At 39.2% G+C, this 23,848-nt stretch overlaps 1 protein-coding gene across 2 annotated transcripts in view; it reads left to right on the top strand.

The window, feature by feature from the left end:
- Positions 1-23,451, top strand: part of ABHD5 (abhydrolase domain containing 5, lysophosphatidic acid acyltransferase) — a 29,614-nt gene extending 6,163 nt beyond the window's left edge. Inside the window, exons 2-7 of one of the 2 annotated variants that reach the window (XM_048951892.1) lie at positions 11,498-11,583; positions 11,848-12,220; positions 14,980-15,134; positions 18,045-18,156; positions 18,708-18,894; positions 21,121-23,451. In XM_048951892.1, coding sequence (XP_048807849.1) covers positions 11,498-11,583; positions 11,848-12,220; positions 14,980-15,134; positions 18,045-18,156; positions 18,708-18,894; positions 21,121-21,210 — 1,003 coding nt within the window. In that variant the 3' untranslated portion in view covers positions 21,211-23,451. Of the gene's footprint in view, positions 1-11,270; positions 11,584-11,847; positions 12,221-14,979; positions 15,135-18,044; positions 18,157-18,707; positions 18,895-21,120 lie in introns of those variants that run through there. The other variant, XM_048951891.1, reaches the window with a different exon arrangement.
- Positions 23,452-23,848: the final 397 nt, after the last annotated feature.

Here is a 23,848-nt window from a genome sequence, read left to right as displayed (position 1 = left end):
AGGGAACTCATGCCCTGGAGGTGGCTGTGGTAAAGGAGCACAATGTAAAAGCTGTTTTAATGGTGTGCAATGAAACAATCCATCTTCAGTGTGCGCTTGCATTCGAGTGGAGATGGGCAGTGGTGTGAGTGTAGTTTGTGTGTGGTGTGTTTGGAGGGAAGTAATCATGTGCTTTAGGTAGTCTTATATGTATGATTTTTTATGTGGCTCTTTATGGAAAAAGAATCATACCCATGTCCTGTTTGTTATATAAGTTGTGCATATAAGCAGAAGATAAGCTGGATAGAGTGTGGGTGGGCAGTGGTGCAGATTTATGAGGTGCTTGTTATGTACGGATCTTGTTACTACTCTGTTTCCAACTCTAGGACAGACTGAAATGCAGACATCTGACACAAGAAGTATTAGAAAGCTGACCAGTAAGGTTTAAATAGTATTTAAATGTTGAGGTTATGCAATATCTGAAGGGCAGCAAGAGTGCATCAGTAGGTGGGTGAAAAAAATGGAAGTAGCAGAAAGTTATGTAATATTTGAAGGATGTCAAGAGAAAAAAAAAATCATTTTCTTTATTTCAATTATACATTTATGCCCAAATTCTTCATGCAATGTGCCTTACAGTGTTTGTGAAAACAGCTGACAGCTGTGTCATTGCCACATCCTGTCAGATGTGAACCTGCTGCGGAGGAGGAAGAGGGGTGTAGGTCCTCAGTAGCAGCAGAGCTGTGTTGCACACATGATCTTTGTCACCAGGTGTAGCATCTTTCCTGCAGCCAGCAAGGTTACATGTGCCTGAGGTACAGCCTGAATGCTCAAGCGTGTTTAAACATCCTGGTCAACTTCAGCATCACCGAAATAGACAGAAAATGCTCATTGTTTATCATTTTACCTTATCTACATTCTCAGGTTAATTCTGGTAATCGGTAGTCCTGTGTAGTACTGCTGATATAAATAGAGACAGTAATAGCATTTGCTTCTGTATTTCTACACTAATTTTGATATTGGCTGTTCTGGACACAGAGTTCAAGTTGCAGTCAGTGCAAGAGGAACGCATTGTTTTTCCCTCTGACCTAATGTGGCAAGATTTTGCAATAACCTACCATGAGCTGTTTGTTGAAACAGAGCTGGGATACATTACATTTCCTAGAAATATTCTGCAGAGCTTCTCAAAGCATTTTATTTTAATAATACTGAAGTATCCAAGAATTTCACAACATGGGATTGCATGGCGTGTCTTTGGCTCGATGTTCATCTAAACAGAATTCATGTGCAGGCTTGTGTCATCTGAAGGGAAAAAGTGCTTTCCTTTTCACTCACAGCGCTTCAATACTATTTTTTTTTTTTGTCACATCATGAAAATGGTAAGCAGACATTTGTTAAAGAGTTTGATACTTTGTTCCCATGCCATGTCCTAATTCTTACCTCTGAGTCTTGTATGCAGTATGCACCTCAAGGTCTTTCTCTGAGGACTGCAGTATTCTTTGATCACGCTTTGCTTGGATTATGGGAAAAGAACAAACAAACAAACAAGAAAACCCCTGATGTTTGTCTGCAATTACCAGTACATAATTTTTGTCCTTGAAACACCTCGTTCAAATTGCTGTTATGGCCTCTGCATCTGATTTCTGCTTACATGCAGGTCTGTCCCTTGCAATGACAGTTACTGCACGCACACTGTGTATGTTTGATGGTTCTGCGTGTGTTCCTCTTGCTCAGAAAATGGAAGCACGGAGGGATGTGCTGTGTGCACTGTGGGGGCAGGAAGGAAAGGCTGCATGGAAGGTTCCTTGTTGGTTACACAATTAAAAATCTCCTGAAGTCAGTGTTGTTCCCAAGACATCCCTGCCCAGTTAAGTCCAGACTGACTGAGGTCGTATTGCACTGTCTGTCCATGGCCTCTCTGACCTTAAAGCTTGCCATCCTCTGCCTCACCTGACCAAGGCCTTTTTTTCCCACCCTATTAGTGCACAGGTCTGCTGGTTAACTGCTTCACTTCTCCAACAGCTGGCTCTCTAATTATTTGGCTTAAAACAGTTTGTCAATCATAGTTTCTTTTCAAGCATCACATTGTTGGATGAAATTGGGGAATGCTAATAAGTGACCTGCTGGCAACAGCAGTGGGGCAAGATTCAGGCCTCAGGTCTCCCAGTTCACTTCATTCCAACCCCAGCAGGAATAAAAATGCAGAAGTAGGTGCTTCTCAGAGATGGGCTGACGCCTGGGTGTGTCATTGTGTTTTGTCTTTCCCATTTTAGAAACTGGCTCTTGCCTTAACAGATTGGCACCGGAGATAAACTTTTCCTAGGTAAAGTTAACTGCAGTTAAAGTCTAATGCATATTTATTTACTACATCTTGTTCTCAGTTTCGTGCAGAGCGTGTTGCTTTCACATGATAAGCGTAGTTTCCCATTTCCTATTTTTTTCCAATTTTAATTGGGAAACTGGAGTTCTTTTTTATGATAATACATAATACTTTCTCTTATCTTCAATTAAATGTGCTCTTCTTTATAGTTTTTACTTTATACGTAGTAAAATGTCACAGTTACATTTTTATACATCCTTTGAACAGAAGGAACATTTATTTTGGTCTTTAGTAATATGTATCTGTTTTGCTTCTTACTTCTCTACTTTTAGCTTTTCTCTATCCCAGCTGTCCTCCTCGTAGCAAGATTTAAGCTCTGCCTTAACTACTACCATGGTTGCTTCTGTAATATTCCTGGTTTTTAAATGATCACTGTTGAAATGCTAAAGGAGACTGCTGGCTATCTGAAACTATGCAGGAGAACTAATTGGAACCTGCTCACAGATGTAAATCCACAATCATTAGAGACATCCTAATTCCAGTGGTGGTGCCTGATGCATTTTGCATTTCATATTCAGTATCAGTCATTTAGTGTTATGTTACCACATTTGATTCTGAGACACACAGTTCCAATAAATAATAATTCTAAAACTTTCTTGAGTTGAAAAGAATTGCTAGTTCTGTTTCTTCTCGTTTACTTTTCAATTTACTGGGGTTTTAAAAGCAGGTTTTCCTGTTCACACACCAGTTAGATTTATTACATTCTTCACCAATGTTTTTTTGTTTTATTTTTTGTTTTGTTGAACATTCTGCATCCAAGGAAACTTCTTCTGGGAGTAAACAGAGAAGAAGATGGGGCTTGGATATAATGAATGTATGAGAGAAAGAAAATTTCTGTACTTCAAATAGGATTTTTTTTTTTAAATGCAATTGCAGCATTGCCAGTGATAATAAAGAAGCATTAATTTTTGCTACAGTCGTATAAACAGCACTCAGTATTCTGGTGTTGCAAGGCATTAAATTAACAAAATGAGGAAGTGGAGTGTGTTATAATTTAACACTTAGACATAAATTAGCCAGATGTCAACCTGCTACTTCTCCCTGATAGTTTGACACAAGTTCCTATTTGATTGTGTCATCTTTGACTGTTTCTTTTGCTTCGAGTTGTTTCAAGTTTTATCTGTTAGCTTTATGTTAGTATCCAAAACCAGAATATGCTCTGAAAACTTGGTGGTGATGATGGAAGAAGCCACATCCTACTCACCTCTTAGATTTTATAATAATTGCTGATGCTGAGGAAAATGCAGAAAAATTTCAGCAAACAGACTTATTCCTGCTGCACCTCAAAAAAAAAAAAAAAAAAAAAAAAAAAAAAAAAAAAGGAATAAAATGGATCTCTCTTGGTATTTTCACTAAAGCACCCGTATGATCTCCACTACAGTGTATTCTTAGAGTACTTTAGTGAAAGGCTATTTTAAATTGACACTCTACCCTAAATTTGATACGTTGATCTCTGTCCCTATTGTGATTATTGGTAGCTGCTTTTCACTCCTGTTTTGCCCATCTGTAGTATTTGAATAGAATCATACACTGAATGATTTGGGTTGGAAGGGACCTTTAGGATCATCTCTTTCCAACTCCCCTGCTATAGGCAGGGACACCTCCCTCTAGAGCAGGCTGCTCACAGCCCCATCCAGCCTGGCCTCGAGTGTTTCCAGGGAGGGGGCATCCTCAGCCTCACTGAGCAAATTGTTCCTCACAGTAAAGAATTTATTCCTAATATCTATTCTGAATATGTTTTCTTCCAGTTTAAAGCCATTTCCACTCCTCCTATTGCTACATGCCCTTATATAAGTCCCTCCCCAGCTTCCCTGTACGCCCCCTTCAGGTACAGGAAGAGCCCCAGCTCTCTCAGCCTGTCCTCATAGGAGAGGTGCACCAGCCCTCTGCTCATCTTTTTGGCCATCTTCTGAATCCACTCCAACAGCTCCATGTCCTTCTTGTGCTGGGGGCCCCAGAACTGAATGCTTCAGCTGAGGTTTCACGAGGGTGGAACAGACGGACGGAATCACCTCCCTCGACCTGCTGGTCACACTTCTCCTGATGCAGACCAGGATACGGTTGGCCTTCTGGGCTGCAGGCAGACATTGCCAGCTCCTGTTGAGTCTTTGAGTTATGGCAACAAGTTGTATCAGAGGAGGTTTAGATTAGACATAAGGAAGAACTATTGCTCTCAGAGCATGGTCAGGCACTGGAATGGCTGCCCAGGGAGGTGGTGGAGTCACCGTCCCTGGCAGTGTTCAAGAGGCATCTGGACGATGTGCTGCCTGATGTGGTTTAGTGCTAGTGGTGGCAATGATGATGAGGAGATGGTTGGACTAGTTGATCTTATAGGTTGTTTCCAACCTTGTGATTCTATGATTCTATGATTCTTTCATGATCCAACATTCCCAAATCCTTCTCCTGAGGGCTGCTCTCAAGCTCTGCCCAACCTGTATTTGTGCTTGGAATTGCTCTGACCCAGGTGCAGGACCTTGCGCTTGGCCTCATTGAACTTCTTGAGATTGGCTTGAGCCCACCTCTTGGTTCTGTCTGGGGCTCTTTAGTGTGTAGCATTTCAAAGGGCTGGGTGAGTTGCTTTTCTATGCAGTTTAAAATGATATTGAAAACAGAACAGTAGTATTGCTCCTTTCTTTTAATTGTCGATGGTCTTTGACCATTGCTTGTGGATTAATGATAAGTATGTAGGATTTGTTCTAGTAAAACATGAGCGCTATGACCTCAATTCAAGACAGTACTTAAATGCATGGCTAGTTCTATTGAAGTACAGTATTTCAATGTGAGGAAGTTACTTGAGAAACGTAGAGGAGTGCTGGTGCTTATTATATCTAGATGTGAAAAGAGAATTGCAGTTCTAAATTCCTTTGCTAGCACAGTACTTCAAAAATACTTTGTGCAGAAGCAAGGAGGCAGTTTGAGTGATTTTACCACTAGTTTACTCTTGTTTTTCTGTTACAGTTCTTTTAATTTGGAACTAGCTCAAATCAACTGATGTTCGTAACAAGCATGCTGGCAGGATGGCATGAAAATCAAATGCTGTTCCTCTTGATGTTAGGCAGAAACAGTACAGCAAATTGTCTGCATGCATTTGATGTTGTTTTCTTCTGTATAAATAGCTGGAATTACTTCTAAGAGTCGGGAGAGGAGAGGGTTAGGGGTTTTGAAAGATCAGCTTGAATCTAATAAGCTTTAAGGGTAAAGCTTGAAATAATTTACAGGGAGTTCACTCAGTGTTTCAGCCTTTTTAAGCTTTTGAGCTTGTTCCATAGCTAAAAACCTTGGTTCACAACATTGTCTGCAGAAAATCTATTAAAAATACTAAATATGTTCATTTGTTGTAAGACAAAAATAGATATGCACTCTGCTCTGGCATTTGGTTACATTCCCTTGATCCTTTGTGAATTGTTGTGTAATTGTTGTAAATGCTGAGCCCTGACTCTTTTTCCTGGTGGAATTTTCAAGTCCAAATGATATTAATGGCACAAAACTGTTCTCTACACTTCTGTTGCTGATACATATTTCAGTGCCTGTTTTCTGATTAGTACCAGGTGCTCTAATTACCTTCCTAATTTCGAAATTGGTAGCAAGAAGTAGATTTTATATTCAAGACTGTTGAAAGATCTCTCAGTGGGTCAGTAATTTTTGACAAATCCTTTAGCAAATGGCATTGCTTAACTCTGATTTCATGGTGTTCTCTCGCAGAATTTTATTTTCCCATTTTCAAATGTAGGCTTCCAACAATGTTGCACTTGGGAAGAATGCCTCTCTTGAACGTTTTTAAGCTTAATACACCTAACTAACAGGAGTAGCTACATTACAAGGTTGAAAAGTGAGTGAGCTGTTTCTGTATATATGTTCCGGATAATTTTGGACAACAATTGCTGGTACAGTCATTGAGTGCCTTCGATATGGCAGAACTTCATTTTTGCAATCTGCCATAGAAACTAGGAGTCACATAGACTCAGCTGTTTTTAGTGCACACCTCAACACAACAATACATGTTTACAGTCCTGCAGCATTAGTTAAGCTTACATGAGCTTTCTGAGGAATACACTGAATTTCTAACTGGATACAAATCCATCAGCAGTCTTGCATATGATTGGTTCTTACCAAGCTCAATAGACTTAATCTAGCTGACAGAATGATAACGTTTGAGCTGCCTATTTGCCACATTTGTCATCTGATTTGACCTGATCCGTGGAGGTGGATGGGTGGATCGCACTTACCGTGCCTCTGCCTCCACTTGATGCTCAGTTCTTATGAAAGTTCCCCTCAGGCAGTTTAAGCTGTGCTCTGACAGCAAGTACTTGATTCAAATTAACAGTCAAGAGAGAGAAAGAAGTATTATCCTTTATGCAATAGTTAAATGATTCTTTACCCCTTAGACTTCTGCAGGCAGTAATCATTACTTATTTTTAATATCCGTATCATTTCTTATTCTTGTACGCATAGAGTACGTTTTATAAATGAAAAATTGCCTCCTTTGCTATGACATGTTCTACCATCTGAATTCTAGTCCTATCAGCTTGGCCACACTTACATATAAGATTCACTCAGTCAAGGAGACTGTAGTTCACAGGTGACTCAGAAACTGCCTACACTGTACTTCTTCATTGACTGGGATAAGATTTTCACAGTTTTCTCAAATTAGAATTATCTTGTTTGAATGAACAGATTTTTCCACCTGTCTTCAAAAAACTGCAAGGTGGATGCTTTCATATCACAGAATCGTAGAGGTTGGAAGAGACCTGTTTTAGATCATGCAGTCCAACCCTCTGCCAAAGCAGGTTTCCTACAGTAAGTTGCACTGTAAAGTGTCCAGGTGGATTTTTAATATCTCCAGAGAAGGACACTTGACAAAATAGTGCACTGAGTTTGAACCAGGAAAAAGTAGTAGCATTCCTAATCGTTCCTTGTAAGGATTTTCAGGAGCTTGTGCCCATTTGTACCAGCAGAGTTTGCCAGGTCTATTGTTTGTAGATAAGGAACTTTGGTCTGCCTCCTCCCATGAGCCTAGTGTATTTGTGAGCCTGCTGGGCCTTGTCTGTTTGGGAAGGCATTCCCTTGGACTGTATGCTTTGCTGGGCTCTGCTCAGTCTCATGTGTCTGGGAAAATGTCACATAACATCTCTGTGCACCTCAGTGAGGCCTTCACTGATTGTCTGATGGCCAGAGCGGCGTGAATGGGGCTGCCTAAAAAACAATCTGGCAAAATACATTTAGATCAGTCAATTTATAGCAGAGATAATGAATATCACGCCCTGTGAGGCAAAGCAGGATTGCTATTTATCTGTAAGTTACCTAACACTGAAAATTCAAGTTAGAAACATCTCTTTTGTCTTATGTAACTTCCATGGCAGACTCTTGTTCCAAGCAGTTCACAACCATCTGGGCCTTGCAGCAAAGTAGGAACATTTAATTCGTTAAGCAGGGTTTCTCTCTAATTAAACCAGATGGTGTGTTTTCCCATTGTTAGTTTTCCATTGCATAGCAAATAATGGTGTGGTGGGCTCTGTCTATTCATACAAATAAGCCAACAGCTGACTGTCATGGGGCAGTTGAGTAATTTGATATGCAACTCCTGCTACATACAATTGCTGTAAAGTGATAGAAATGTGGGTTGACAGTTGCCAGATTTATTTCACACTTCTTGATGCAGAAAGCAAGTAAGCCCAGTGGATTTCATAACTCCTCAAAATACAAGATTCCTCTGTTGCATTTTCCTTCTTTATGAAGAAAGACAGAAAGGAGAGTGTCTGGAAAGTGGTAGGTGATGAGATCGAAGTGGAGTCGGCCTTTTCTGGCAGTAGTTAGCTTGCTTGTTTTAAATGTGAAACTACAGCTGGAATCCTTTGTTTTCGTTCATATCTTACCACCGTTGCTGGTGAGCAATCTGTCTTGAAAGAACTATTGCTTCTTTTTTTTAATACATAGGTCATTCTTACATGACCTATCATTTTTATTACTGTGATATTAAATTAAAATAGCTAAGTTGACATTCTTGTGTGCTTTTAGGAGACATATTTAGAACAGATGTGCAAAATAAGTGGTGCTTTTGATAGGCCAGAGCGTGCCTATAGCAGAGAAGTGATTAAATGGATAAAATAGTTAATTTCTTTCTGCATGTGGAAAACATCCAGCAATGGGATCAATTGTTTTTTGAAGGGTGAGAAGTGGAACAAAGGATTAAGTCTTAAATACAGGTAACTAATTGTTTTCTTTCTTAAACTCTTCCTGTCATGTTTTAACTGAAATCCATCTTGCTCTTTTAGTTTAGCCAGTATAGGAAGTCTGAACTACATAAATAATTTTTGTTTGGAGTGTTTTGTAGGATCGTGGAATCATTAAGGTTGGAAAAGACCTCTAAGATCATCTAGTCCAACTGTCCATCAACCACCAATGTTTCCCTCTCGACTATGTTCCTCTGTTCCACATCTACATGTTTCTTGTGCACCTCCAGGGACTGTGACTCTACCACTCCCTGTGCTGTGCATTCCAGTGCAGCACTGCTCTTTCGAAGAAGAAATGTTTTCTCATATCCAACCTGAACCTCCTCTGGTGCAACTTAAGGCCATTCCCTCTCATCCTATCACTGTTACCTGGGAGCAGAGGCCGACCCCCACCTCACCACAGCTCCTTTCAGGCAGCTGTAGGGAGCGATCAGGTCTCCCCTGAGCCTCCACTTCTCCAAACTGAACAATCCCAGCTCCCTCAGCCGCTCCCATCAGACTTGTGCTTCAGACCCCTCACACTCCATTGCCCTTCTGTGGACACACTCCAGGGTCTCGATGTCTTTCTCACAGTGAGGGGCCCAAAAATGAACACAGCACTCGAGGTGCAGTCTCACCAGTGCTGAGTACAGAGAGATGATCACCTCCCTGCTCCTGCTGGCTGTGTTATTTCTGATACAAGCCAGGATGCTGATGGCTTTCTTGGCCACCTGGGCACAGTGGTGGCTCACGTTCAGCCGAGTGTCAACCCACACCTGCAGATCCTTTTCCTCTACTCAGTCTTCCAGCCATCTGCCCCAAACCTGTAGCAATGCCTGGGGTTGCACTTGGTCTTGTTAAACTTCATCCCACTGCCCTCAGTGCATTGTTCCAGCCTGTCCACATCCCTCTGCAGGGCCCTCCTACCCCCAGGCACTCGACACTTCCTGTGAACCTGATGTCATCTGCAAAAATTTCAGCTTGCCAGCTTTATTTGCCAAGATTTCCTCTGGGTAAAAATTTCAGTGTTTATAACCAGTACTGATAATTAACAAATGGAAGAATGGGCATCTATGCCAAAACTTTTTCATTCTGAAATATTTTCCTTGGGTATTCATATGCCTCCATGCTGAAATTGTGGACTGTAGTTTTCATTTTTTTCTTCATTGTGAGCATATCTCTGCATTATCTTTGTGCTGCCATGTAAAAATTAAATATTTCCTTAAAAAAAAATAAAATCATTAAAGATGTTTCCTTGCTAAATCAGTGGTTTCATTGAGAAGAAATATTTGGTGTTGTTTTGGCTTGAGGGAAATAGCGGCTGGATTTTGTGCTTCTGACTTGAGAATTCTGAATGTGGATATGTAGTTCAGCACGTAACTAGCTGATAAGTATCCTGAAAAGGGTGGTGGCATAACTAATGTTTAATAAATTACCAGAGCAATCCATAATGTTGTTAGACTCAAAATTGACGTTTTTTTCCTGGTGAAGTTGCTCTTGACAGGTGCCGGCCTTAACCTCATAAAAATGTTAGATGTCTATTTTAACATGGCAGCAAATCTTGGCTCTCCATTCATTCACGGATTGCAGGAGGCATCTGGGCAAACACACAGCCTTCACCTTGCCAGTGCTCCATCTACGTGCCATCAACATGATTCCCACACTCCCATGGTTTGGGAAGGCTATTTACAGATCACTCAGATATCAGTGTGTTTCTCAGAAAAGTAAAGAATATTGAGTAACAGTGGCATTTGGGTGATGAATCCTTTTTTGATCAAGTCTGGATTTCTTTCTTTCTAAATTCCCTTAAGTACAGTGGTGTTTGCAGTTGTGTTGTGCATTCTTCCATGCCAGAAAACCATGTTGTAGCATTACCTTAACTAATCCCCTTCTGACATGTGGGAGAATGGAACTTGCAGGGCTGAGTCACTAAGTTGGTATCAATGCCTTGTGAAAAGGTTGAGGAATTGGACATCGGTAATCTTACAGTCTCTATCATTGTTTTTTGTGCAACTTATACTTGCAACACACAATCCTGAAAATACTGTAACTAACTGGAAAGCAATTCAGTGTAGGAAAAAAAAACACACAAAAGAAAGAAAATTGAGTGTGAGTTTGGTGTCTCATCCTCTTCTCCATGAGGAGTAGTTTGAGGTCCTACGTAGAAACCTTTGTGCTGAAAAGCAGTCTGAGCCACTGAGTCAGATGAGGGGAAGGAGGATTTCATGTTATAAAAAGGGAAAAATTAGCCCCTGTTTGCTTAGTCATTCCCCTGCTCTCATGGTCAAAAGAGTACTACAGAGATAGCAAGTGACAGCTGGAAAAGGAACTTCTGTGAGGGGGGCTGGAATTTGCTGTTTAATTTTCTGCTGTGGCTTTGTTTCTAAGTTTGTAATGAAGACCCTAGTGTTTTGCTTTGCTAAAATAAGCCTGTTTATTTTTCACTTTAAAAATTTATTTAGCATCTGCACCTTGGTTCGGGTTAAGCTGGCAGGTTGCTTTTCTGTAAATAGTCGGTTCATGCCAGGAAGTGTGTGTACAGGCGGAGTTCCAGGGGAACTTGAGAGGAGCATGGAAACCTCCATGGTTGTGCTTTATTTCCTGCCAAACTTCTGGGGTCAGTGTGAGGACTCCTGTCTCAGGTTCTCAGAAGCAGTTCTCTGCTCTGACAGAGACAGATGAGTGCACTCTGATAAAATGCAGACAGGAGAGGGACAGCGTGCTGTTTGGAGAACACCCCCGATCGTTGCACCACTTGGTAAAAGTCAAGAGAAAGTATGTTTCTTCCTATGGCTCCCTGCTGCCCTGCAGGACATGCAGAAGACGTGGGTTCTTTTAAGAAGAGCAGTGAAAGAAATTTCTTCAATCCATTACGTGGTGCAGGACGTGGTTGTCACGTTCAAGGACTTTACGTTCTCTATTCCTGTTACAGGTTAGGATGGTTGTTCAGCTGGCTTCCTGCGTGGTGCCCCACATCACTACTGCACCTTAAAGAAGCTGAGGACAAAATGCTAAAATGTAAGTCAGGTTTATAGCTATAATGAGATCTTCTATACATTTCCATTAAACTAATCAGAAAAGGTTTTCAATACAACTTCTGCATTCTGCTGAAATTAGCAGATACAGAAATAGATGTTCTTTGTTCCCTTATTTATTATACTTGTCTGCAGGCTCTGCTTTGAAAGGGAGGTTCTGTTTCTAATGGTGGTTTTGATAGGATGTTCTTTGAAGTTTACCAGTCATGTCTAACAGTGCCATTTGTTGTCCCCACTCTTTTCCCAGGTATTACAAGCACATACAATAAGCGGTATGTGTATCTAGCTAATGGAAACAAAATATGGACACTGACGTTCTCTCCAGACTTTTCACGTAAAACCCCACTTGTTCTGCTCCATGGATTTGGAGGAGGTGTTGGAATGTGGGCTCTCAATTTTGAAGAACTCTGTGAAAACAGGACCGTTCATGCTTTCGACCTCTTGGGATTTGGACGAAGCAGTAGGCCACACTTTGATACTGATGCTCGAGAAGCAGAAAATCAGTTTGTGGAATCCATAGAAGAGTGGAGAAAGGAGATGGGGTTAGAAAAAATGATTTTGCTTGGACATAACCTGGGTGGATTCCTGGCTGCTGCTTACTCGCTAAAATACCCATCAAGGTATGTAAAAATGAAGAAAAGCTTCATAATGAATTTTATGCAAAGAGTATTAATTATGTGCTTTGTTTTCAGATGAATAGAAGTAAGCAGATTAGTAAACTTGTTTCTTTTATTTCCTTCATCTTTTGCTTTTGTTCAGTACCCCCTTGCCACGTAATAAGGCTAAATGGCAAAGATCGTATTTGTGTGTGAATGCTTTGAGACATCTCTGATCAAACCTTGGTTTGTGAAAACACAAAGTGGACCTATTCCTGCCAAATGTCCCACTGCTATGGATAACAGCAAAACTTCTGAATGTAATTCTGCCAGGCGGTTTATGTGTAAAGGCTTGCAGCCTGGTGCCAATGGGACGATATGAAAATAATTTTAATGGCTGTTTGTTTTAACTCTCTGTATGCCACTCTGTATTTCTTCTTTGAAGAACAGTCCTGCTGCAGCAGTGCTTTAACTACATCACATCAGCTCTTTCTGCACCACATTACGGTGGACAGCTAATCCATTTCTTTACTCAGAGCTCATAATTTGTCTCTTTTTCACTGTAGCCTACTTACAGGCAGTGGTGAGTGAGGATCCCACAAAGTGAGGTTGTTCTGTGTCAATAAAGGACATTGTTTTTATCTAGATAGGCTTAGTGGACTTTTGCTAAAAGATGTGAACATAAGTCAATTTTTCACATCACATGTCAGATACTATACCACACAGAATAAGTTTTTTACGTTAGTATCAATGTATACCATATGTACACCTTTCTCTCTCATTTGAAGATTTTGAAGTAAATCCATGCATATTTTTTTTCCTAAAACACTTAGGATAAGAGTGTAAACCTCTTATCCACTTGGGTGTAAAGCAATTTTTAGCTGACTGAAGGTAATTGCTTGTAGGGATTGCTTCCAAGTTTCTTACCCCTTCTTCTGGAGAATCTATAAATGGCACTGTCCCATCCCTGTGGGGTGGGATATTGTTTCAGCCTTCTGATGACTTACATTGAAAGTGACTCTTCTATGTTTTCATGCTTCACTGTGCTTAAGTTGGAGTTAATTTATTTGAGGGTGTTTTGTGCTCTCAACTGCTAATATTTTGTTGAAATTAAGCTAACACCATCAAATTATCACACTGACTGATAGGATCTTAAGGCAGTATTGAATCAAGTGATAAATATAGTGCAGCTTTCAATCAGATTATCTAACAATTCATTAGAGGCTTAAGGGATTCTGGTTACATATTGTTAGGAAAGGAGATCAGTTTCTCCAAGCTTAGATGATTCATTAATTTACCGTGTTGTACCAGATTGTGCACAGGACATCTGAGGATGTTAATCCAAAAAGATTCCCGTTTGGAATATTCCTGAGTGATGTAGGAGTCATGATTTCCAGATATTGTAACCTTCTGGACTATTACCTTTGGAACGATTCTTATGGTCAGCTTCTCCTTATCCCAATTTATGTTTTAGGATTGATTACCGAAAGAAGGAAGGAAATGACTAATAAACAAAACATGACAGAAAGCTTACTGTGTTTTTATGTATGCATATTCTGCGTTATGTTTAATGGAACAGTTTGTGCACAGAATGTGTTGTTGTCCTGGACAGCCCCTCATGGCTTACGCTCCTTAGCCTCTAATCTCTCCTGCTTGGTTTATATAGTTAAATTCTACCCTGGCCTCTGTTAGCATTCTTGTTTACTTCTTTGTGCAAATACGCTCATGGCTGAGCTGATAGCCCAGAAACATCTTTGTGAACTTAATCCTTTTCAACCCCTCATTTCAGGCACACATTTTTGGTTTCCCAACTGATTACAGTCCAGAAATAGCCTTCAGAATCACTTCTGAAACCGTTTTAGCCACTAAGAACTCTGCTGTATTAAATACCTAATCTCATGGCTTTGAAAGAGAAGGAAAACACAAAGAAGAAAGTAAAGATGATGGAGCTTGCATGCAAAATCACCTTAAATATGCAAAACTATCATTAAAAGTCACTTTTTCAGGTATAAACAGTATCTAGGACAGTCCTGTTACAGAAGGTGTTATTAGGGGATTAAACAGAAATGGAAGATTCCAGTCCACCAAGGCAAATTTTTTTTTTTGCTTGAGGAGGATTCACTGCATGAAGTGATTGATTTAATGTGTATGCTGGAGGCTCCTACTGTACCTTCTGTGCTGAGATTCCTTTGGGTTATAATTCTATAAATTGTCTCTCTGGTGTTTATTTTATGAATTAAAAGCAGTACATTTAGAAAACATCCACTCTTTTGGATCTGTCTGGTCCAGTTCAAATTTTGCTTTGATAAGCTTCTTTTTCAAATAAATTGCATCTTTTCGTAGAACAGAGATCTTGAAGGGCTTGGAAAAGAGTGATAGATGTCTAAATGTTTACTTACATGAAACAGGTGCCATTCCCTTTGTTTTGCTCAAATTAAACTGCTCTTTCACATAATGTAGATCAACTGCATAGATCTGACCATTTCTAAAAATAGAAAAAAAACCTCATCTTTTTCTCAAATGTATGTGATAGTAGGTATCTGTTGAATAATGAGTTACTATTTTGATGTGAGCTTCCAAGTTTCTGGTGTTTCTATACAAAATTAGTTGCAATCCATCTTTCTTTAATTAGCGTTCAGATGCAAAATCATCAAAGGATTGGAAAGGTAATAGGATGCTGTGACAGAAGTGACTAAACCAGATTGCATAATACACAGATAGCAAGTTCCTGGCTTTCTCATTCAAAGCAAAATTAATGTACTCTGAACCTTTTCTGCCAACAGGGTCAAACATCTTATCTTAGTGGAGCCATGGGGTTTTCCAGAGAGGCCTGACAATGCTGAACACGAAAGACCAATTCCAATCTGGATCAAAGCACTAGGAGCTATACTGAGTCCATTTAATCCGTTAGCTGGGCTGAGGATAGCAGGACCCTTTGGTGAGTTTTAGCTACTCTTAAAACTGTTGCTGTTTGCCTTATGCATAAGCAAGGAGCAGGCACCTCATTAAGATATGCTTTGTTGCAAACTCATATCACCTGCAGTTGGAGGGGAGGGTGGGAGGGCTCGAGGAAAAACAAACTCTTACAGACAAGAGGACAAGATCCTTCTGTTAGAAACATCGTATGATAATTTAAGCACTTAATGCAGGCTACATCTGGAATGAGGCAGATTATGTGGACATCTTCAGGGGAAGCCTTACAAAGAGGCAGTAGGGTGGGGAGATTGTCTGCTTGCCTTCAGTTACAGTCTTTTTAGATTCCCTTATGGATACAGTTTGACTAACAAATAGTGTTTTCAAATTTGCTTAAAATTAGACTGCAATTTCTCATAAATTCATTTGTCCTTAAGCCTGAGTTTAAGGAGTTGAAACTGTGTTGTTTCCATCAGCCATTTTCCTATTACTCTAGCAAATTTTGTGGGTCTCAGCAGTGTCCTGTGTTACAGTAGCAACTTGTCCTTCCTATTTTTATGTTTCTGCAACAGCTCTGATGAGACAGATAAATTCTATATACTCCCGTACTAGAACTAGGCAGAGATGATGAGAATACTACAGATTTGGTTTATAGAGAGGGTAGGGAGAAAGGCATGATCAAATTTTAAATTCATCGTGTTTTCCTACTACAGGTTAGATGGTAATCTGTTCATTTCTCTGCATTACCAAAGTATCACCTAGGGAGGCTAGGAAAAAGATATCCTTCAGACCCCTTACAAGTTATTTATAACTTTCAGATCACCTCGCCGTCCTTTTTACTGTTCAGTCTGAAAAGAAACAATTGGCATTTCTAGGCCTTGCTTAAACTACACCTGTTTCTTAAATCTCTTTCTGTAGAATATAAATTTAAGTAGGCTGATATATTCAGCTGTTTTCTGAAGGATGACAAAATTAGCTTTTCTGACAAGGAGTGTTCTGTATTTTAGAAACTTTCTAATCTGGTTAACAGGAAAAACTTGAAAAATATTGAGTGATAAGCACAGATTGAACGCAGTTTATCCAGTAACAAATGTATGCATAAATCAATCCACTTGAAAGAATCTAAAGCTGAAGTTGTCTCCCACAGCAAGTAAACCCAGTTAAAACCATGCTGTGGAAACAGACCAACTGTCTAGGTATCCCCAGCATAGCCTTGCTTACAAGTTGAAGTTGAGAGCACTGCTTTTCAAAATTTTCCATCTATTTCTCATTCCAGCTGATCAAAAAGTTTGTTATCGTTAACTTAATGTATAATTAAGTGATTTGTATTTCTTAGGGAAGGGTAGCTTAAACATTGCTGTGAGGTGGGCATCACACCCAACCCAGTAAAGGTATTGAACCAAATACAAGTTTCCTTCTGCATTCACATGTGCTTGAACTGCTGGGCAGGCACAGCTGTCTGCTCCTCAACAGAAGGCTGGTTGTTCTTGCTCCAAGTTATGAGTTAGACACTTGCACGTGGCCGGGGTTATCTGGGGTATCACAGTCGTATCACATGGATATTTAATCAGGCTTGAAGGCAAATACCTAAACCTGAGAAACAGAATTGAGAGATCATTTTCTTTGAGGGGTTTCCAGTTAGCTTATTTTCAGAAAAAGACAGAAGTCTGGCAGTTGAACTTACTGTAGAGAAAGTACAGGTAGTGAAGCAAACTGCAGAACGTTTGCAAAATCTTCATCACTTCAGAAAGTAAATCTCTGTTTCATAAGCAAATTGTTTTCTCTTGCAGTGTATTTATTTTCTAAATTGATTTAAAGCATACATAAGAGAGTGTTGCAATAATCTAATCCCAAGATTACAAAAGAATAGATTACTGTGACACGGTCTACGTAAGTAGTGCCAGGCCTGTAGCCAGCAACAGGTGGGAAGAAGTGACATCATCGTAATTGCACAGATTAACAACAGTATTTTCAGTTGATAAACTCAACTGGTAAACTGTAAGCCAACATCTGTAGAGGTAAATAATATTCTCAGACTCAGATTGGCCTTTTGTGAGGCTCTTGTCCCAAAGATCTATCTGGTCAGTTAGAGGAGACATATTTCTTAAGGAAGTGATTCAGAATGGGAGCTTAACTGGCCTTTGAAAGGACCTGCCTCTTTTCTTTGGCTGTTGAGAGAGGTTGGAGCTTTATTTTGTAGATAATAGCTTTCCTATGTTGAATCTTTTATTTTATAGAATCATAAAATTGTAGAATCATTTAGGTCGGAAAAGACCCTTAAGATTATCAAGACTATCAATGCTACCAAGTCCACCACTGATGTCTTGTACTCATGTCAAAATTTCTACACCTTCTCAGCGTGTAAGGACTTCTGTTCTTTCACCTAAATGCAAGTTAGATGAACTACCTTCAGAAAAAAAAAAAAAAACTGTTATGTAAAAGAGGAGTACAGACTTGTATTTGGATAAAAACAGCCTAGCTTTTTCAACAATGCCTTTTGCTTCTGAAAGACAAAATGCTTTTGGTATACCCAGTGCTGCCAGAGCAAGGAAAAGGAAAGCACTGGGATCATGAAAGAGTGCATTTCTGTTAAAACTTATGTCTGCTCAGTCCTTTTGCGGATCCCCTTTGCGTGTTTCTTCCATTGCTGTAGTGGCCATTCAGCAGTATTCCCCATGGGTATTCAGTAGGGATTGAACTGTCCCACTTCTGGGGCAACATAAAGTCCTTCAGAACAATTATGTTTAGTTCCTATTTGCCACCATGTTTTCCTAAGATTTGCAAGCGGTGAAATAAAGTGTTGCTTTAGAAGTCATCAGAGTTAGCCACAAGTTTCAATGGAGCGTATTTGAAGGCTTGTAAGGAAATGTGTTCAGCAGTCTGATAGAGTTTTCTCTGCCAACTCCTCCTATAATAGCATGTTCTGTTTTGACAGGCCTAAGCCTTGTTCAGCGTTTAAGACCAGATTTCAAACGAAAATACGCATCGATGTTTGATGATAACACTGTGACTGAATACATCTATCACTGCAATGTACAGTCGCCCAGGTGAGTGTGAGTTTCCTAGCGTGTGTTTTGAAGTCTTACTGGTGGCCTGCTGCTCCCTCCGATGGTCATGGCAACAGGTTACACACTATTTTAAATCATAAAATTTACTGTATGGATTAAAGGCAAAAAATATCTTTGCCCTTTTTATGAATTTCAGAAACTGAGAGATGTAGAAGCTGTCACAGTTGACTATTTCTCTCAAGCTACCCATGTTTTAGTTCTGAGAATTTGAGTGCTATTTTTAACCAAAAGTTGTTACGGTTTAGTTAACAAAATTTTTTCTTTAAAAACTTTTAAAAATTGGCATCTCATTTTGTTGTTGTTGTTGTCATCCTGTACCGAAGAGAGAGAGAAAAAAAAAATCTATACTGAAAATTGCTTGCAAACCTGTGTTCCTTAACAAACAGAAGTCCCATCCTCGTGCACTGTTCTGTCTGTATTATCAAAAGGCACGTATACTTAAATATATAAGTAGGTATAGGGAAAGGAGAAAAGAAAAAACAGATATAATGGAAATTTAATTACTTGTACTCTTTTTGAATGCCTTGAAGTGGTGAAACAGCTTTCAAGAACATGACTATTCCTTATGGATGGGCAAAAAGGCCAATGCTGCAACGGATTCCACAGATGGATCAAGACATTCCTATCACCGTGGTTTATGGAGCGCGTTCATGCATAGATGGCAATTCTGGCAGCACTATCCAGTCTTTGAGACCAAAGTCATATGTGAAGACAATAGTAAGTTCTGAGCAGTTGCTTAGCTTGTTGTGTGAATTTATTCAAAGCATATTTGTGTGATCTTTACACCAAGTGTGGAAATGATAGTTCTTTGATTTATCTTGGGGTAATAACTTCTGATTTCTTTAACAGAAAAAGAGGAAAAAAAATTTAGATCAAACTTAAAACAGACAGAAATCTGTTTTTTCAGAGTAAGAAAAGATAAGAAAGCTCTAGAAGCTGAATCAGGTCTTTGAACAAGATCACTTTTCTACTTTACTTTTTCTTTTGCTCTAGCATGCTAATACAAGTTGTTTGTGTGGTGACTGGTAAGTACCTACATTTTTGTCTGTCTGTTTTAAACCATAGCAGTCTGAGTATCTACAGATACATACAGCATAATCAGGATGCTCTCATAAAGTGTTTTAACCAGTCTGTGTCAATTTCTGTTAAGAAGGTGGTTGTTAACCTGTTGCTTAGGTTCTTGAAAGCATCTTTCTTTTAAGTCATTACAAAAAAACTTGATGTAGTCTTTGGAGCTAATGCATTCTTATTTAGAGGTATGACATTGTCATTTCAAATGTGTGTGCCTGCAGCTCAGTACAATGTGCACACTGTGTTTTTGTTGATTCCTATGAAAACAAACCGTTTTGGAAGTATTCCTCGTGCAATGTCATGTGTGCCAGCTGCCTTCTTGCTGATGTCTAGTCCTAACTGCACAGAAATATATAATGTGATATTAACTTTGACAAGTCATTGAAACAAAATTTTGTAATCTTGATATAGCTGACATCAGAGCTGGATCATGGAGAAAAGACATCGTTACTGAGCTTCTTACGCATGTTAAAGAGCATAAATGCATTTCATAAACGCGAACATCCAGATGTGAAAGTGCTACTTTACTGCGTAACCCAAGAATTGGCTTGTAACAAAAACCCACTGTTAAGAATCACACCATGCCTAACTAGGATAAACATGTATCATTCAGGAGGCTCTTCCAGTCTGCTCAGTGGCTTTTAGACGGCGCTGTAGAAAACTTCATTGTGCACCAAGTTAAAATTTGGTTAAGCTGAATGCAGATCATAAAAGGTAAATTGGAGTGGTGGAAATTATAGAGACACTGAAAGACATTCACAGCACTGTAGGAGCTAAGGGGTTCCACTGATGCTGAGACTTCCTAGAGTGCACAGGGCTTTATTGTACATTATTATTTATTACTGTGATTTGGTCTTGTTTTTTGTAAGTTGGCCATACTTAAAGCAGTGTGCTTCCATTTAGTGACTTAAGAGGAAGTGTTTTAATGGGAGAGGAGAAAAGTAGATTTAAATACAAATTAATCTCAAACTGACTATAAAATTAAAATAGTCAAGCACTTTTGATCTACAGTATGATGATGACTTGCTTCATGCTAGTTTTAACAGAAATGCAGTAACCACAGTGTGTTGTGATATGCAGTAACACAATGTGTGTGGTTACTTAAGCCCTTAGTTTTTTTTACACAGTCGCAGTAAAATAATCTAGACCAGAAATATGGGGTATTTTTCTCCATATATTGCATCGTTTGGATTTGACTTTTCCCTGCTTTATGAATACCGTTTCATTGGGAAGACTGGAGTCTGCTTCCACAAGGCTAGGGAATCCTCAGCAATGTAAGCCTCTGGACTGGTAATCCTTTATCCTAGTGTGTTCTTCAGTGTTTTCTACTATAATTTCGATGATACTAAGGGAATACAAACATTTAGATGCTGTCTCTTCTCCGAACACTTACAGAACTAGCAAGCTGCTTTGCAGAACTGTTTGAGCAGAGAATGGAAGAGATGAGTTGTTCAGAAATTTGATATGTGCAGTATGTTCTCCTCGGTTTGTTTTGCAGGGACTTGTGTTTACCTGAATCTTCAACAAGTTGTGCAATTGAAAAGGCAATGGTTTTACCCTTTACTCCTGTTTAGCAGAGTTCCTTCAGCGTGTGAAACAAACATTTGTTTTTCCTTATGTTTGGAGTCTTTTGTTGGTTGTATGGTACCACCTCCTGGCAGCAGTTGTTCCAACTCCATTAACACACACTGGGTGCACTAGAGCAGATTCAGTTTTAGAATTGCTCTTTCCAAGCAGTAGTGTAGCAGTGTGTAGAAGCCAAGTTTGGAATATTCATTTCGAGGAGGAATATTCCTCCCCAGTTTCAGTATTTATTTATGCATTTATGGCTTTCTTGTCCTTCTGACCTGTTTCTTCACCTTTGTCCTCCAGGCTATCCTTGGTGCAGGTCATTACGTGTACGCTGATCAGCCTGAAGACTTCAACCAGAAAGTGAAAGACATCTGTGATTCTGTGGACTGACTGTCTCCTGTCCCTTAAAGTCTTACACCGTAGGCACCATTTAATAGCAATACTCTGCAGGAAATGACTAAAGAATGCAGAGCTAATGAGACAGGCTCTGTTTGCACACTGTTTCTTCTAAGAAGCAATTTGCACACTTAAACCACTAAGTGCCTTTTGGGCGTAGGTAGATTTGAAGCAAATGTTGTACAGTTGTATTTGAGATTTGTCTTTAGACTGTTGGTCTGCCATATATGAAATTACTTAGGATTTTTTGAACTGGAATTTTCTTTAAAATGCAGTTCAATATTGTTCACCTGTTGAACTCTATCTAAAGATGTTGAATTCACCACTAACACAGAGATCTTTATCAGTATGGATATAATGTATAAATTGTGGTTTTGTTTATTCATAAACATTCATATTTTCTAGTTGATGTTTCATAGCAAGAGTATGAAATTGTTATGTATTTTGTTTATGGAATCCTGAACTCCATATGCAATATTTTAAGAGTTTGAGTTTGTTTGTTTTAAACTGGAATGATAACAGCTTATGAAGCTGATTTTGGAGGAGAGACAGGGCCAAAATAATGAGCAGTGCTTGTCACTGAAAAAATGTATGTTAATTTGTAAGGAATCAGGACTCAACAGTAGGAAATCTCTCTTCTCTTGTATTTTATTTCTCTTTATCTCAAGGCATCATTTTCCATGTGTGCAGCTTTTACAGAAGCCTTAGTTTGTAAGAGTCAGCGATGTAACCAGTGCTCATGCTTTCATAAAGATTTTCTATGTAGATCTCAGTGATTTAAAGTACAGAAAATGGCTTGTTAGTTGCTCTATTTTTAATACTTCATGATTACTGCAGGATTCATTACTTGCCCAAGCCCAACAACTTTGGAGAAGCTGGCAGGCAGATTTTTACTATGGCTCGGTCATCTGGATAAGTGAGCATCATTCCATTTTGCTTTGGACAAAACTTCTACCAGTAAATTCAGGATGGGGAGTAGGGCAGGCACAGGGGGAAGCTCTAATTGGCACCTGCAGCAGATCATTGCATTGAAACTGGTGAGCAGCCTCCTTATAGGAAGGATTATTACTGGAACAAACAATACCGCTGTAACAAATTATGATTACATGTTTTGGAGGTTCTTTATGTAATTATAATGGAGTATTTTGAAATCAGAGATAATAACCTCTCTGCATCTTTTTGAAACTCTAGTTTGATGTTGATTCTTCACAAGCTTTGTACGTTATATTAAGAGAAAAAAAAAAAGGACTTTGTCACTTTAAAGCCAAACTCTATAGTGGTTTGTTTTTAATGACAGATTTACTTGAAACTATAGATCTGCTTTTGAATGTTAAATTGACTACTGAAGAGTTCTCGATACTTTCCTACCTAGTGGATTCAAATTAGTGATTGCACCATCTTCAGGTTTCAGCAGAATTTTGTACATTTCTGCTCACATTAAGAAACTGTCGCACACATTTATGATATAACAGGCAAAGATGCCTCAAATCTTCAGGAAATACTCAGATTGTGTTCCTAGTGGAACATGATGTTTCTTTCTGAAGGAGATGGATGTCTGTATGGTGCTATGTAACATCAAATGGTCTTCGTGACTGCCTTTGTGACTGCTAGCACTTAGCAAGCTAGGGATTTTAATTAAGGTAAATTATTATATTCAGTTACTTTTTCACTTAGATGATACCAGGATTTTTAAACAAATTTCTATGTTATTTGCTAAAATTTTGACTTCAAAATGGAAAATCAGGATATCAGCTTTTTGAATACAAGCTATGAATTGTCGGCCATGACGCCCTTTCGGTGGATGCCCTCAGTGTGTATTTTTTCACACTTTTGAATGTCTGATTTGTATTTATACACTTCAACAGTTGCTTAGATGGTTATAAATGTAAAAATACATTTTGTCTTCCAAATAATAAAAGGTGAAACAAACTATTTGGATAGCACTTACTGATGGGAATTCTGGATTCCGCATCAAAAGATGGAAGTAGGGGTAAAAATTGCACGTGAATATGATTATTCTTTGAAATATCCCTTGCTTTTTCAGCTCGTTGTATTAATAAGACTTATTGCTTATGTTTTGCACAATAAACATAAAAATCTAAAATGTTGTGTTTGATTAATGTTGACATGATGTTGCTTTTGTAAAAATGTTATGCAATTAAGCTGTAGAAATTAAGAGTAACGAATGAGTTGAGCTAAGCCACCCAAAACACATTAAAAATACTGTAAAGCTTTTCTTTCCAGTGTCTCTGTGTTCTTAGGGTTTCCTGTGAGATACAATGCTGGAGAGGGAAACATTTGTCAACAGGTAGCTGTAAGTTCAGAATACTGTTTGTACACATAAAGGAAGTTTCTGTTGGTTGTCTTCCAGGCAGTACAGGAGAAATGTGGACCTGCAGGAGTCTGTCCAGAATAAGACCACGAAAATGATCCCAGGAATGGATCACCTCTCTTACAAGGACAGGCTGGGAGAGTTGAGGCTGTTCAGCCTGGAGAAGAGGAGCACTGGGGAGACCTGGGAGCAGCCTTTCAGTATTTGAAGAGGGGCTGTAAGAAAGGAGACAGACCCTTCAGCAGGGTCTGCTGTGACAGGACAAGGGGAAATGGTTTCAAACTAAAAGAGAGGAGATTG

This window comes from Lagopus muta, chromosome 7 (genome assembly GCF_023343835.1).
Source record: "Lagopus muta isolate bLagMut1 chromosome 7, bLagMut1 primary, whole genome shotgun sequence".
In the NCBI taxonomy this organism is placed as follows: domain Eukaryota; kingdom Metazoa; phylum Chordata; class Aves; order Galliformes; family Phasianidae; genus Lagopus; species Lagopus muta.
This window is presented reverse-complemented; position numbering and strand designations above follow the sequence as displayed.